Here is a 15,595-nt window from a genome sequence, read left to right as displayed (position 1 = left end):
TCCGGTCTCAAAAAAAGAAGTATCCTGAAGCCGCGCTTTCCCAAGAAGCTTTGCGGGCTACCAGTACAAGTCACAAAGGAAAACTTGGGAATGGTGATAAACAATTTTTGCAGAATTCTGTTTCCTTCAGCGTTTATGTTGTTTAATCTTGTGTACTGGGTGGTTATAGCCAATTAGGATTTGTCAACGGCAACTGCAGATCTTTAGAAAGAAATACATGATAGTAGATGTCAAGTTTGGAAGAACTATGAGGACATTAATCAATCACTCAGTGATACAAGATAGTGGCCGGAAGAATATTCCATTTTCTCCAACAGGAATGGAGGCTATAGCCTTCCACACAGTCGGTGATTGGTTTAAAATCGTGTTGCTATAACTCGATAGAAACACAGAACTAGCCACGAGCTGTTGACGTAATGATGGCGCGAGCAAAGATTTTTTTTCCAACATTTTTATTACAATAAATATACCTATAACATGTTAATTAGAGCAAGCGAGCAAAGATAATTTACATTTTGATGAACAAAGCAAGCAAGTTGTTTTCTTTTTTCGTTGCAGAATTTTCTAGAAGAAATAGTAAACATGTTCTCCGTGTTTATATCGAGTTAAAACGTCGTGGAAGTTCGGGAGAACTCGAAAACGCTGTGGAAACACTCGCCTCTTGGCTCGTGTTCCCACAGCATTGCTTGTTCTCCCAAACTTCCATTCGTGTTCCTGAAACTCGATAGAAATACAGCACATTTTTTTCTATTTCCTTGCTCATGTTTAGCTAAGTCCAAATGTGACAAGTTCAGTAAACGCAAGTCGTAATCTAAACAGGAAGTAGTAAAAGAAAGGGTTCAAGTCAATACATTGCAGTAAGCAAGCAAAGTGTGCAAGACAACCCCCTTAACTAATGTGCAGTATAGTATGTTGGGGTGGGAAAGTTGAAAGATTTCCTTCCCCTCCCCCTTCCCCATTTTACACCTACCCCCTCGGAAAATTTTCCCTCGCCCCAACCCTCCACAATTACGAAATCCAAAATGGCGCATTAACATGATAATGTGCAGCACTCGCGCGCCAATAAACGCCTGCACTGCGGTCTAGAAACTCGTAGACGTACCCGAAATAGCCTTTTTCGCGATTAACTTTTGTCATTTGCATTACAATATAATCTAACATGTATGCGAGGCAATTTCAGGCAATTTTGTAGTTTCTGCCCTAAATTGCCTCGCATGACTACTGCCTTCTTTATCGTAAGCTGTGTTGTTATACAAACATGTGAAAATATTTAATATTCGAATCTACATTCCAGAAAAAAAAACTTCGTTATGCCAAAATATACCATGGAATGCTATTTTGTACATAGAGAGAAATGGAAATAATGCCTGGAAAAATATAGAATAGAATTAGTAGAATTAAGTTGTGTATTGCCCTTTTCAATGCTAGCTAGAGAAAATCTGAGATCATACATTTTCATTGCTAATCTGGCTATGCTAAAACTAGATCCAACGAGAGTGCGATTTGTGTTAAATTGTACATGCTCTGTCGCGTTTTGTCACATTCTGACACAATCTCAAGTGGATTTTACCAAAGCCGCTCTTATAATGAGCGAGGAAGGCTGGGTACGAGACCGTAAACTAGTTGCTAGAGGTCATTGTAAATTTCAAAGTCCATTTCTGATGTCAGCATTTGTAGAAAAATGTGCTTCTTGTGTATATGCGAATGTCTGTGTATCTTATTCTACCTGTTGAAATGTACATGTAAGTTGTTATCTAGAATTGATAAATAAAGAGAACAAGCATAATAACCAGCCTGATTATTGTATAGTTATTGGTGTACCCCAATCGATGAATGCGAACCAAATTCACGCTTCACCCAAAGATACTCAGGGAATGTCATATTACAGGTCATGGGGTATAGGATGAAGTAGTTTAGTCATATGAATCAAATCCCTGTCACAAGCAAAAAATATGGTCCTCTTTTAACTGCTCTGAAGGGCTACTGGGTATAAAATTCAGGCTTCGTACTGTTTTTCGGACTAAACATTCAAGGACTTTTCAAAGACATTCAAGGACACAATCTCAGTTTCTCAAAGATTCCGTTCGCTGAAAAACTACATTACAATGTGACACAGGATGTTAAGGTTTAATGGATACCTAGCAGTTTTGTTCAAGTTAAAGTGTCTTTTATAAATCTTCTTTTCTGAAATTTCGTGATGGCGATTAGGGAAGAAACAAGATCGTTTCCTTTTTGTAGGCAATGCATGCACGCACGTTTTGTCTCCTAATAAGTAGCCAAACGGTCTAACAAATAATTTTAAGGTGTTTCAAGGGCCCAATGAACTCTCACAGCCTTGAATTTTGATGTCAAAATTCAAACCGACTTTCAAGGTGCGTGCAAACCTTGGGAAATTTGCCAAGCTACCTCAGCAGCAAACTTGTAGCCTGTAAGAAATTCCAGACTCTTTCCAGATCTGTGCTCTGGAAAACTATTGAAATGATTTTTTTACAATTTTTCCAGACTTAAGCTTCCAGATTCGGTATGTATGAACTTCAAGGCTTTTCAAGAACTTAAATTTTGATTTTACAATTCGAGGACATTCAAAGTGTGGACAAACCCTGACAAATTTGCCCAGCTCAAGCAACAGCAAATTTGTGGCTTAGGTAAGGTTCCAGTCTTTTTCAAGATTTGAACTTCATTTTCGACTTCGACTAGGTCTGCAAACTATACAGATGATTTTGATAATTTTTCCAGACTTCAAGATTCAGTTTGTAGAAATATGTGTTTCAAAGCACGACTCAGTTTTTGAGAAAAAATCCTGAAAACCAACACCAGAGTTCGTTTTATTATAGAAGAAACCCACATCTTTCACTTTAGTGAAACAATTTGCGCGTCCACACGAGCTGACAACTCAGCAATGGCTCGTTTGAGGCGAGGTGGATCCGTGAAGAAATATATAAACAGTTCTCTTTCCATGAGCTTCAAACTATCCGAGCGGAGGACCTGAAGACGAAAAAGTGAGCCGTCAAAATCAGCGATCGAGCGTAAAAACGTGACAACACTTCGGGTTTCTATTGCATTGACGTGTAAAGCAAAAAAAGCTCAGTTGAAATAAACACGTAAAAAGAAAAAAAACCGCAGTAAACCAAAATAAGGCGGCAAGGTGCGTAAAAAAAATTACTAAATTATTCAAGAATATTTTGCATATCTAGCTTAACCTTTCGGGAACTAGCATGGCTTCTCTTAAATTTCAGACAAACACTAGAACTCCGGCGAAGCAGTTTTGGCGGGAACTGCAGGCGCGCCATACGCTTGACCACTGCGTGGAAATACCAGTTTTGGCGAAAACTCAGTACGAACGCGCTAAACATTTGAACGGCGTAGGCAACGGCAGTTTCGGCTTGAGCTGCAAACATGCTGTTCGTGTGCCACAATGCAAGCAGCGGTAGTTTAGGCGGGAACTGCACACGCGGTAAAATCAACTGAACGATTGAACGGTGTTTGGCGGTAACTGCAAACGTGTCCCAGGTTTGATTACGTAGAAAAGGTAGGGTAGGCCGGCGTTTATCTCTTGGTTTCAATAGTATAAAGCGACAAGGGGTATTTCTAACTTCCCCCTGGATGATATGCTAGTCCATCGCAGGGTTACCCCCTAGCATTACATTTGCCGCTACCCATTTATACACCTGGGTGGAACGAGGCACTGTGAGAGTAAAGTGTCTTTCCCAAGAACACAACACAATGTTCCTGGCCAGGACTCGAACCCGGACCGCTTACTCCGGAGACGAACACACTAACCACGAGGCCACCGTATCTCCGCGTGTTTGATCACGTGGACTACCTTAATTTTATTACGCCCTTACCTTTTTCTTGGCCTCACAGTCTTTTATGATGTCCTTAATTGACTGCTCCAGAGTGGCAAGTAGTTCATTTAACTGACTCAGGCCATCTGCTATCCGCTGTAGAAAAACGTAAGCGAATTTTTGTTACGAGAAGGGATTTCACCCATTCAAACCGTGACAGACTCTATTCTTCACAGCAGCTTCGATTCAACAGTATTTTATAGCTAAGACAAAATCAAACAACATTTTTTTAAAACTAGCCTTTTGAAATTCGCGCGAAGCATTCTCGTACGAGCGATAAAAGTTTCTCGCCCGCTGGCAGAAAATCGACGGAGGGGAGGCTGGTGGGACAAGCGAGGGAATGGCTCGTGGAAATGGGAAGCAGTGTTACCTGAGGACTTAACTGAGGCAGGCCGCCTGTTGTAGCTGATTCTCCGTAAACTGTCTTTACACACTGCTGTAAGTTATTCTCCCTAAAAAACCAAATATTCACGAAATTAAAGAAACTTGCTTCGAGGATATTGTTTTCCCTAATCTACTGAGAAGAATAGTTGCTACAATACACAATACTATGTTGATCATTTCACCCCAATAGAGCAAGGAAGAAAACTTTTTAAACTTTAGAATGTTCAAACCTCGTTTGATTTTGAGTCTGTAGAATGCTAACAATTTTTTGATTGTGACGTTAATATCGAATTCTTTCAGGGCGTGATGCCTATTGCAAACGCCTGACTCTAATACTCATCCTTTTGACGTGTGAAACATGACCTTTAGCCCTCGAGAATACACATGCATGTTCTCCTCAATCCGCACCTGTTCCCGTATTACTTAGAAACATCCTTCCAAAAGGCATTTCTGCAATACGGCATTGTAACTGAATAAGAAAGGTTTCTTCCCAGTTGAATAACACTAACTCAAAATCGCGAAGAAAACGACAACAATAGCAAAAGAACATACAATTGTTTCCAGGCCTCCTCCTGCCTGCTGCCCGAGGAGGCCAAAGACGTAGCGAATGATTCCAGTTGTCCCGCCAGCTTCTGGCTCCATTCTACAAGCTGATTGTAAGCCAGAAAAATCTCCTTCGTCCTGTCCTCCTCCCCCTGGGGTGGGCCTTCGAGCACACGGAACAGTCCTTCCATAAAATGATCTCGACTATCGATAGTCCCGCGAGAGGGCTGGGGAGGGTGAAGAGCATGTTCATCCATAACCGCCTTCAGTAAGAGTTAAGGTTATATCAACAAAAGAACGCGTACAATAATTTCAGTGCAGAAATCTAGTAAACGATACACTTGTTACTCAAGACAGATTCCGTCGGTTGCTCTTTCAGTCAGTCAGTGAGACAGCCAGCCAATCAGTTAGTCAGTCAGTCAGTCAGTCAGTCAGTCAGTCAGTCAGTCAGTCAGTCAGACATTCAGTCAGTCAGTCAGTCAGTCAGTCAGTCAGTCAGTCAGTCAGTTAGTCAGACAGACAATCAGTCAGTCAGTCAGCCAGACAGCCAGACAATCAGTCAGTTCGTCAATCAGTCCGTCAGTTGGTCAGTTGGTCGGTCGGCCAGTCATTAAGTAGTAATGAAAGATAGGTGCAAGTTGAAAATTTTGCAGGAGTCCACTTATGCAATTGTGCCACTCTGCGTTTAGAGGGATCAAATTAAAAAAAACTGGAATCTATTTTGAGAGTTTTAAATATCTTAAGGATACAGAGCGAGCTTCCATTCCCTTCACCGCATCACCTAGTGTGCTCTCCAAGGTGCTAAACAAGCGATGAGTGTCACGATTTTTCCGCCCTTCAACCTCAAGAGCCATGGAAAGAAACTCGTGCCGGGACCGCTGAAGCAGAAGTTGGGTGATAACCTAAAATGAGAAAAAACACAGAGGATAACAACAAATGGTCACTATGATAAACTCATTATTCTATTAATATAGAATCAAAAGGTTGTCCTCTTTTACCCAAAAAGGTCTTTCCTACCATTTAGTCTGGACTCTACACTAGGGCTGTCCACAAGTTGCATGACATTTTCTTGACATTAATTCAATTTTCTTAGGTACACATTGTAAGTCTAAGTGGAAACTACTGACCTGGTCCTGCTTCGATGTAAAGTAGTCTTGCCTTGCTATCTTCAGGTCATAATCGCCCTTTAGGATACTTGTCGCTTGTAGCTCTCCCAGCTCCTGCACTAACCCAGGAAGGGCCTTCTCAGTGAGCTCCCCTATCTCCATCTTGACTTGGGAAAGTGCTTTTTGAGTTTCAAGGAGTTTGGCACTGAATGCAAAAAAAATGGTTATAAATACTAGTAAGTGAATTGAAAAACTTGATTGTGATTAATAAATAAGTCTGATATAATTTTTATTGATTAATCAGTGACAGCAAGCCAACTGGTCAGTCAGTCACTCAGTTCAGCTGCTGCACTAAACCAGTTTGGCAAGTTTTACTACACAAAGAGGCACAATGAAAATAGAGAATGTTGCCCACCCCCTGCACCCCTCCCCTGCCCCCCCCCCCCCCCACAAAAAAGGCTAGGATCTTGCATCTTTCAGTCATGTGCTTTGCTTAATATTATGGGGTATATTTGTCCATATGCAATAAAGAGGAGCGGTCATGAAGCCAGCAAATGTCAGAGAAGTAAAAATAGATGCTAATTGCTATGCTGGAAGGTCTACAACCATGCACAATTGTTTGTTTTGCATTGATACACTATGCATGAATTGTGTGCCTGAAATGTTTCTACATGTACTTATTAGATGTTGAGACAAGTTAGAGTAAACACCTGTCACGTTTTGACACAGTGAAGAATAAGTCCACTTCTGGCTCTCTCTGTGTCAAACAAAGTTATGCTCTCAGGATAGGGTCCCTCTCTCCCAAGAGCAAAAAGGTGTATGGCACAGAGAGGGCCAGAACGGGACTAGATCAAGGCCAAGAAAGTGAACAAAACATAATAATAAAGATTAACATTGCTGGACTTGACAATCTTTGTCCTCTATTAACTATGATGTATCTCACCTCATTATGTCAGTGCCTGGTGGGTTGGTCTCCCATGATAAGCTTTTCAATCGCTCCTCAGCTGTCTTGAGTGCTGTGGTTACTCCTGTTGCCATGGCAATGCTATGAATTCTTTTACTTTCACTTGATGCAAAGCTAAAGCATAAGCTGGGTATCAGGCAGATTGTTCATGACCGACACGTGATACAGCTTGCAGTTACAGTGTACATGTGCATGTATCTGGTCCAGTTCTGGCCCTATCTTTGTTACATCATGCTACATGTGCACTCTTGCAGTGTTGCGTTGCAGAAAGAGGGCCAGAAATGGACCAGCAGTTGCACAAGGGAAAAGTCACTAAGACAAGTGGCGAGGACAGATGTCGAGTGAATTTCTTACCCCCTATTCAATTAATCTTGTAGTATATCCGTTCACATTGGGCATGTTGCATTCCAGGTCGATGAAGCCTGCAGGGCATCATGTTTCAGCGCTATTCTAAGGTGGGGATATTTGATCTGATTTTACCCATTTTTCGAGCCCTACAGAGGGGATTTTGACCAAATGCCCACCCACATGTATACCCAGGGTTCCCTTCCCACCTGGGGCTTATGGTAACATTGATAGACATTGTAACTGTTAGTCACTTACACAGACTGAAGTCTTGCTAGCTCTTGGCATTCATTAAGATTAACTTCATCATTCTCCCCTAATGGAAAAAAAAAAACAAAAAAACAAAAGAAAAGAGGACCAAACCATAGAAGGGTGTTAAGATTTTAATTTGTTCTTCAATATGTTTGGTTTAGCTGTAATGAGTCAATTTTCCTTAACCAGGGGTTTCATAACGTTTTGAGCATGGCAGCAACTGGTTTTCTCAGGCGGGAAAACTTTTGAAACTGAACTTCTTTATAACAAAAACTTTCTTCTACAGTGTAGATGGTTAAACCAGGCCAACGAAATCATCATCACAGCCGGTCAATTTTTCTGGTGTCCCGCCCAGCAGCCCTTAATGAAACCCCAGCTTAACTCAATTACAGACTGGTCTCAACAAAGAACCATGCTTTCCCAGGGCTGTCCTACTATCAGCTGATAGTTGCCCCACAGAAATTTGATGTTGTTAAAACAAATATATATGCCTCTGAAGCAAAGCTTCGAGAGCAAATATGCAAGGGAAGAGTACATGTACTATCCATCCTGGAATTTCCTTCGGATGGGCACTGTGGGCAGATAGTGTCTCTCCGCCGATGCACACTATCGCTTCATGTGATCAATAAACCAATAAGAATTTGTGAAAAAAGTAGAGAACATGCACCAATATTGTACTTGGTGTATATTTTGTGCAAGTCATTAATAACACAATTAAGGCAAGTTTAGGGAATACAACAACTCAAACTTGTACAGGCTGTATAACATACACTCTTGACAACTAGGGTACAGTTAGATAAAATTCCTACCTCTAACTAGAAGGGTAGAGGGATCACTGATTTCCAGCAGCTCATATCTCGATTTCTCTTCTCCCCCAGCCATCTCTGCAATACCCTGAAATAATATAACAATTCCAAGAAATCATTGGCTTCCATGTGTGTTCATATAATCACCAAAGGTTTATCTAGAGTTGTTCAAAGATTTCTGAAGTTGACTTGAACACTTCCGAACATTTCCTTAGTTGACCTACAGTATTCTTAAGATGAACTTGGGATTTCTAAAGCTTACATGTATTGTTCCAAAATGAAAATGGACCTTTGGAATGCCTGGAGATTTAGTATTTTTTTGTTGAACAAACTTAAGATAATAAATCGTATAAAAATTGCTCAATGCTGAACAAATTTGATTCATACTAGACACTTGTGACATCTAAAAGTTCAAAATTTTGAGTGCTTTGGGATCCAAAACATCAATCGCACTTGAGATTGTATGGTTTCCTACACCAATAAAAAGATATGAATTCTCTCAGTTCAAGGGATGGCTTTCTTTTTACCTCAAAGAACTGTTTCCTTGTGTATGCAGTTAGTTCACCGGTAAACTTTTCTTCTGATGTGTAATAACTGTCATAGGGAAGCTGGGACAAAAATGATGTCGAAATGCCTGCCCCTGCAAAAAATATGTACTAGATAACGTTCATGTAAAAGGTAAGGGATCAGGCATTCTGGATAAGGAAAAATGCTATGTACCAAGTTGTTTTCATCCACTGTATTAATCACAATGATATACAACTCACTTTTAACCTGGAGATTTGAGTAAGCTAAAATAGGTAACTTTGCCATTAACTTAGCAGCTCGCAATATATTGTCAATGTTTATATGCATGTTACCCTGGGTTGCATAGCATTTGTCTATATGTATCTTTAGAAAACAGTCCTAAGAAAATATGCGTACTGATTGGTTAAAAATCGTGTTTCTACAACTTGATAGAAACACAGAACTAGCACGAGCTGTTGACATAATGAAGGCACGAGCAAAGAGAATTTACATTTTGATAATCAAAGTTAACAAGTTGTTTCACTTTTTCGTCACAGTGTTTTCTAAAAGAAAACATGTTCTCTGTGTTTCTATCGAGTTACAGAAACATTCGTGAAAGTTTAGGAGAACTCGAAAAAGCAGCATTTCTCTCATTCTCCCAAACTTCCACTCGTGTTTCTATAACTTGATAGAAACACGGTACATGTTTTCTATTTCTTAAATATAGTTACATTTACAGTAGATACCTTCTTGACCAGCATATAACGCTATCATTTCAGAAACAGATTTCTCCAACTGCTCTAAGGCAGAGTTCATCTGCGAATGAAAGACAACAAGAATAATTGGATCATGTGTACTAAAGGCTTCCACAGTTGGGGATCTATCAATAACTTTGATCGACATCTTGATTGGTACATGTACTTGATCGACATTCCGATTGATACTCAGTTGACACTCAATCAGCAGTCGATCGATAGCTGGCCGAGTGTCGACTGACTCATATGCATCTATCGAAAATTAGTCAGCTATCGACCGACTGTTGACCGAGATGTTGATAAAGTGTCAATTGAGTGTCAACCAAGGTGTCAATGGATGTCGATTGAATATCGATTGAGTGTCGATTGACAGTATCAGTCAGCACTCGACCACAGATGCCTTTAGTACACACGATCCAGATTATTTAATAGCATTGTAGGCATGTAATGTATGCAAAGGATTCTGAAGTTACAACTGCAGCATTTACATGTATTGTGTACCATGATTTTAAGATAGCTAGCAAAGCAGCCCTAACAAACGCAGTATACGTAAGCAGGCATCATAATCCAATGAATAGATACTAATGGCATGGGTAACATTAACTTCATGTTGCAAGACAAATTTATCTTTGGCAATGTTATAAAACAACTGAATCATGCTTTTAGCTCTGCAGCATTAAGTTATGATGCACAAGTTTGGGAAGTTTGGAGAGCACTCAAGAAGCTAAAGTTGTTCTTGGTTGCACCTCAAGCAACTTTCACATCTCTGTTGTGCTCTCCAAACTTCTATATGGCCTGCATAATAACTTGGTGATGCATGCTAAAGTAGGAATCAATATTGTTAAATTTTAATATACATGTTCATCACATATGAACACATGTAGCAAATCAGGTGTATGGTTTGTTTCAGCTCCTACTACGTTAAGGTGGCTCTCTACATTTTTATGTTTGACATACATCATACTCTGGCATACATACAGTGTACTGTATGAAGCTAATCTTGCAAACTTACCAAGGTATTGTCAGCTTGGCTGGACTCAAGACTGGCTTTGTATTTTTGTTTCTGTTCCTGCACCACAGCACTCAGTTTTGAAAGCTTGTGAGTCAGGCCTGTATGATGAAGACTGACATAACACAAAAGAATATAAACAATGTTAGACTAAGATCTCTCTGTTAAAATAATTTTACAAGTAGTTATTATTTTGTTGAGGATTATCGTTCTATAATTTTTTCATTGCTTCATTAAACACTTCTAACTAAAAGAAAAATATTAAAATATTTAAACCTTAAAGTGAAAAAAGTATTTAAATAATTTGCTTTAGTACCAGACTATATTATATTGATTATAATCATTATAATATAATGTAAAAATAACTTTTTGACCTGGCTGCTATGATCACAGAAAATTGGGCAAAACTGTGCACCACAGCACTCAAAAAATTATGCGGCCAGTTAACCATGTCTAATCCTGAACACATAATTTTGCTTGTGCATAGCCCCAAGCATTGAGGTACAGCTGTACCTACAAATTTTGTATAGTAGCTTTACTTTGGAGGTAAAGCTGTTGTTTTCGATAGTTGCATGCATTCTTATCATTTTAATTATTGTATCCTTTGAACAAATGTCGACAATTCAATAAGGTTTACCAGTTTACAGCACCTTAGCTTATTCCTCTGTGAAACCATCTTCTGAAGTCTTTGCTTCATCACTTGCACCTCTTTGCCTAAAGAGTCTACTTCATTCCTGTAAAACAATTATAGTAAAAGAACGTGATTAATTGTTTGCAGCTCACCAAAACAATGTGTGGGTCCAGAAAGTAATTCTGTATACCCACACCAAGGATGGTCAGTGGAAATTCCGAAGAAATGGGGGGGAAAAATGGGACACATTTTTAAAGGGAAAGTACGAAACTAAATGAAATTCCAGGGGGGAGGGGGGATACAAACCAAACAACCAGCCTTGGTGGGGGTATGGATATTTTCCAAAACCACACAATGTATGATTGTACATCTACTGCACATGTACATCTGTTTAAAGGAAGTAAGTTGGGCTGTCACACAGGTCTTAACTCAAAGATATTAGCTTTATTAACACCGTAGCTACTCTTAAATTTGAGCATAAATAAAGTGTACTGTACAATATATAAGTTGATGGCCTTATTGTTAAAGTGGGTGGTTGATTTTCCCATCTTTTCTAAAGAATCAGAAGAACAACCAAGTGGAGTAGCAGGCCAAGATCATAACAGTAATTTTTGTTGATGTGTGGCTATTTTGACAACCCTCAGCTGCTACAAGATAGTTTCAAAGGCAAAGCAGCTGGACAAAATCGTACAAGTACCTTAAGGTTTCACTGGAAAATTCCTCCTCTTCATGCAATAACATTGACAGGGTCTTCTCAACCTGATCATTCTACAGGAAACAGGCAAATGTGCGAAACAAACAGTGGCACTTAAAGTGTAACAAACTACTCAGTACAGTAAACTGTACATGTGTACATGTTCCAACAATGTACATGTGTCGTGAAATCCTGAGTTCTAGACTTGCCAAGAAAAACCAGTATCAGTAGTAAACTTACAGTGGAACAAATCCAAGAGAAATGATGTTTGGTTCACTTAAGTTACATTTGTATCAAGACAATTCAAAATCAAGGGTTCAATAACTTGGGATTCCACTGTAACTGATGAATAATGGTACTAACAGTTGTAATGACAATCAATACCACACAGGATTATCCCGCTCTAAAGGAGGATAACTCTGTCTACGAAAGAGTAAACTGCTGGTTCCGGTTGGATAAAATTATTGTGAGGTTTTGCTCTGCTTTGATAGTAGCAGCACATTCAATTTCAAACCAAAAGATCATATGCAAAAGGGTACACAACAAGCATCTGTGGATGTATTTGTTGCAGTTAAAAATATTCAGTAGGTAATTTTTTTTTAACTAGGTAAATTTATTATTTAACTAGGTATTTTTTTTTTTTAACCAGGTAAAAAGAAAAGAAAAATAAAAAAAGGAGAAAAATCTCATTTCCTACTCTTCTCTTCATCTCTCCCTGCTCCCACCTACTTCTTCTTCTCTTTCACTATCTCCCTATTCTACACCTACCTCTTCTTATTTTCCTATCTAATTATTAATTTCAAAGGAAGAAGGAAATTACAAGTACCTACCGTGTGTTGAACCCAAGACCTTCAGATTACATGTCCATCTCGATCTCCACTAGACTACACAGCTCAAGTTGAAAAAATTTCTTTTTTTTCTCCTAATTATTGCTTTTTTGGGTCCCAGACTCACCTCGGTCCAAACTTAATTAATGCAAAACGTGCACATGCGCACTTGGATGAAAACGGGACTTCGTTCGTGAAAGCAATGGAAACTGCCACGTTTTGTGTCAGCAAAGACACGTTTTATGAGAAGTTAGATGCGCAAAAAGCTCTAAAAAGAAGGAAAGCAAATTAACTGTGTTTATCGACGATCAATTTTACGACAAGGCAAAAAACTGGCTAAAGAATGACAGCAAAAATGAAGCAGAATTTGGACTAACCAAGACCGATGCAGCGGCCATTAAACGAAAGCAGTGGACAATTCAAGGTGGAATGACAGAACAACAATAATATTAAATATTGCCTAAACTACCTAAAAAAAGCTAACCGCAAGCAAACTGAAGTGAAAGCAAACCGCAAGCAAACTAGTGATATTCTGTCTTTGCGCCAAATAGTGTCACCCCTAACCGACACGGGCTAACGGGTAAAATCTGGCTAACCGGCACTCCTGCTTTGTCAATATCTGTTGATCTACTATGTGAAAATGAAGAACATCATAACAGATTAAAAATATCCAGGTTAAAAAATTTGTTTTAAAATTACCTAGTTAAAAAAATATTACCTAGGTAAAAATCAAATTTACCTGAAGAAAAAAATTACCTACAACATATTCATCTGTGTAAGTGCTTCATGATCAGAGTCCCCCCACACACCCCCCTCCCTTCACCTGAAAATTGTAAGCTCAAAGACATGCTTTATAACTTACCTCAAGAATATGCGCCCCAGAAGTACAGAGTTCATCATATCTACGAAATGAGAGACTCAAGTCACAGTGGATAATTTAATTACTACATCTATTCTAAACACACCCATGCCTTCTTAGACTTGCCACAAGTCAACCTCATTAGTTTCAGGGTAGAATAGCTAAGCGAGCTTCAAGGTTTTAGGTCGCAAAGTGGTGGTGCGAAAGTCACAAAGTGGCCGAGCGAGCGCTGAAGTTGTGAGAGGTCGACTTGTCTCCCTTGAAGGGTTTTCATTTGCATCTTGCGTCAAAAATTAGGAGTGGTGTGACTTGCAACTGGTGTCTCAGATTACCTTTCTACGCTGTAGTTTGACTTGAATTGTGGTTCGTATTGCAATTGTCCTGCAAATGGTGTTCTGAACAGTCTCCTATGTAAGACGCTCAAATTCCATGGGAATTTATGTTCGAGACCTGATCTTTCATGAGCGAAATCAACAGAACCACATGCACCAAGATGGTGGCATTGCTATTGCAGCTATTCTCTCCATTGAAACAATCAAAAGCATGCAGAGCTAGCTCTAAAGTCAAGCTTTCCCAAGCTCTAGATGGGGCATAAACAAACATGCCTCTTCTGGGCAGATACGCTTCTACTGTCTTGTGCTGGTAGTCATGCGATACACATGTAGAATATTCTGTGGCCTTTGAGGCTCCTTTGGTCACTTTCGCAATAGACCTCATATTGAATTCAACCGCAAGTCACGTTTCGTTGACAGTTCTGTCCCAAGGGATATTCATGGCAAATCTGATTGGTCAAAGTGTAGCGACCCATTTCTGGGTTGTTAAAATCGGCGGCAATCAAGTATGAAAAGTCCTTTGTCTCGTGGGTAATGAATAAACAAGACAAAGGACTTTTTTGACAGTCTAATGCCTTCTAGGCATTAGTTAGACATTTAACAGGTTGTTGGTTGTAGTAAGTGAATTATGATATTTTCCCCTTATGGGTAAGGCAGAATAAAGTTTGATTAACCTGTATCATAATAGCTCTTAAGTTGACATCAGGAAAATTATCTAATTTGCAGTTAAAACTTTGCTATGTCAAACTTAAACTCAAATCACTTTCCCTTTGATATGCTATCAATTACCTCAGAACCCTGCTGACTTGTTTCTAGCAAGAGTTTGCTATTATAGAGTTCAGTTGTAGTTCTGGTTAGCTTGTTAGACTTAAGAGAAAACATCTATCCTTGCCTGATATAGTAGTCATAAATTAAATTTATGGCGCTGTAGTTTCATTAAATGCACATATTAAAGGTCTTTAAATTATTACATTTTCGTACATCTTGAAAGAACATAAGAATATGTAGTTCTTCTAAACATTTGCTTTGCATATTTGAGAATGCATTTGGAACTGATGGAGGCATAAGTCCTACATAAAGTCAGAGGCAGGGGGAATAAGATAATTATATTTTTGGTGGGTATGAAAAGGATGCATGGGGCATGAAAACAGACTTTTTAGAGTGTGTTGATAGCATACATGTAGTTTATGATGTTTAATGAGGTTGTTTTGGGGCTTTCAAATGGGGGGGGGGGCAGATTCACGTATGGGTATTACAATGTATTGTTGGTAGTAAATCATGACCTCCCCCCCCCCCCGGGATTTATAACGAGAAACGAAATATTTATAATTATGATTAAATTAGATTACTATCAAGCCAAACTGTTTGTAGTACAAAATAAACACTTAACCTACCTTTTCAAGTCTTCTGCAGATAATACATTAGTTTCGTGGATGTTTTCACAGAGCCATTCCAAAAATGGAACAACAGTTTCACAGTCGAAAAGCCATTCTAGAGTATCTGCTTCGAACTCGTTGGCTTTTGGATAGCCGATTCTAGTCAATGCACGCAGAATCCTTCCACCTTGACTCATTGTGTCGTGAAATAAATGACGTTCAACATGTCAGAAAGCCAAGAAGAAGAAGAGAGCAAAACCAGACTAATGTTTGCGAATTTTGCACCTCATGAGCGCCATTTTGGGTTTCCCGCGTAAGTGTTCTGCGCATGACAGCATGCAATAATTACCAGGCCATCGA

The 15,595-nt window shown here is 39.3% G+C and overlaps 2 protein-coding genes across 3 annotated transcripts in view; one reads left to right on the top strand and one right to left on the bottom strand.

Annotated features, from left to right (window-relative positions):
* Positions 1-1,790, top strand: part of LOC110057325 (glycine receptor subunit alpha-3-like) — a 10,868-nt gene extending 9,078 nt beyond the window's left edge. For both annotated transcript variants that reach the window (XM_089286785.1, XM_020763919.2), the window contains one exon: positions 1-1,790. This exon is cut by the window's left edge and continues 87 nt beyond it. In XM_089286785.1, the coding sequence (XP_089142911.1) occupies positions 1-177 (177 nt within the window). In that variant the 3' untranslated portion in view covers positions 178-1,790.
* A 321-nt stretch (positions 1,791-2,111) lies between these two features.
* Positions 2,112-15,549, bottom strand: LOC110057324 (HAUS augmin-like complex subunit 3). Its single transcript, XM_089286784.1, has 16 exons — positions 15,254-15,549; positions 13,531-13,570; positions 11,845-11,915; positions 11,167-11,250; positions 10,520-10,631; positions 9,499-9,568; positions 8,773-8,885; positions 8,249-8,333; positions 7,446-7,503; positions 6,822-6,956; positions 5,900-6,083; positions 5,522-5,674; positions 4,782-5,035; positions 4,216-4,297; positions 3,846-3,941; positions 2,112-2,985 (listed from the first exon to the last, which is right to left on the bottom strand). Exons 1-16 carry the CDS (start codon positions 15,430-15,432, stop codon positions 2,851-2,853), a joined length of 1,851 nt encoding a protein of 616 aa, XP_089142910.1. The 5' UTR covers positions 15,433-15,549; the 3' UTR covers positions 2,112-2,850.
* Between the last annotated feature and the right edge of the window lie 46 nt (positions 15,550-15,595).

The sequence above is a fragment of the Orbicella faveolata genome, unplaced genomic scaffold (genome assembly GCF_042242905.1).
Source record: "Orbicella faveolata isolate gen_17 unplaced genomic scaffold, um_ofav_v1 contig_14, whole genome shotgun sequence".
NCBI lineage: Eukaryota > Metazoa > Cnidaria > Anthozoa > Scleractinia > Merulinidae > Orbicella > Orbicella faveolata.
Note: the sequence above shows the minus strand (reverse complement) of the source record. Positions and strands in the feature narration are given on the sequence as shown.

What these genes read in the sequence shown, in the direction of transcription:
- LOC110057324 (XM_089286784.1), bottom strand. Translation starts at nt 15,432, where the DNA reads ATGAGTCAAGGTGGAAGGATTCTGCGTGCATTGACTAGAATCGGCTAT. An exon ending in TCACAGAGGAATAAGCTAAG is followed by an intron (nt 10,632 to 11,166) that starts GTGCTGTAAACT and finishes GTGTTATGTCAG; the next exon opens with TCTTCATCATACAGGCCTGA. An exon ending in GCCAAGCTGACAATACCTTG is followed by an intron (nt 9,569 to 10,519) that starts GTAAGTTTGCAA and finishes TTTCATTCGCAG; the next exon opens with ATGAACTCTGCCTTAGAGCA.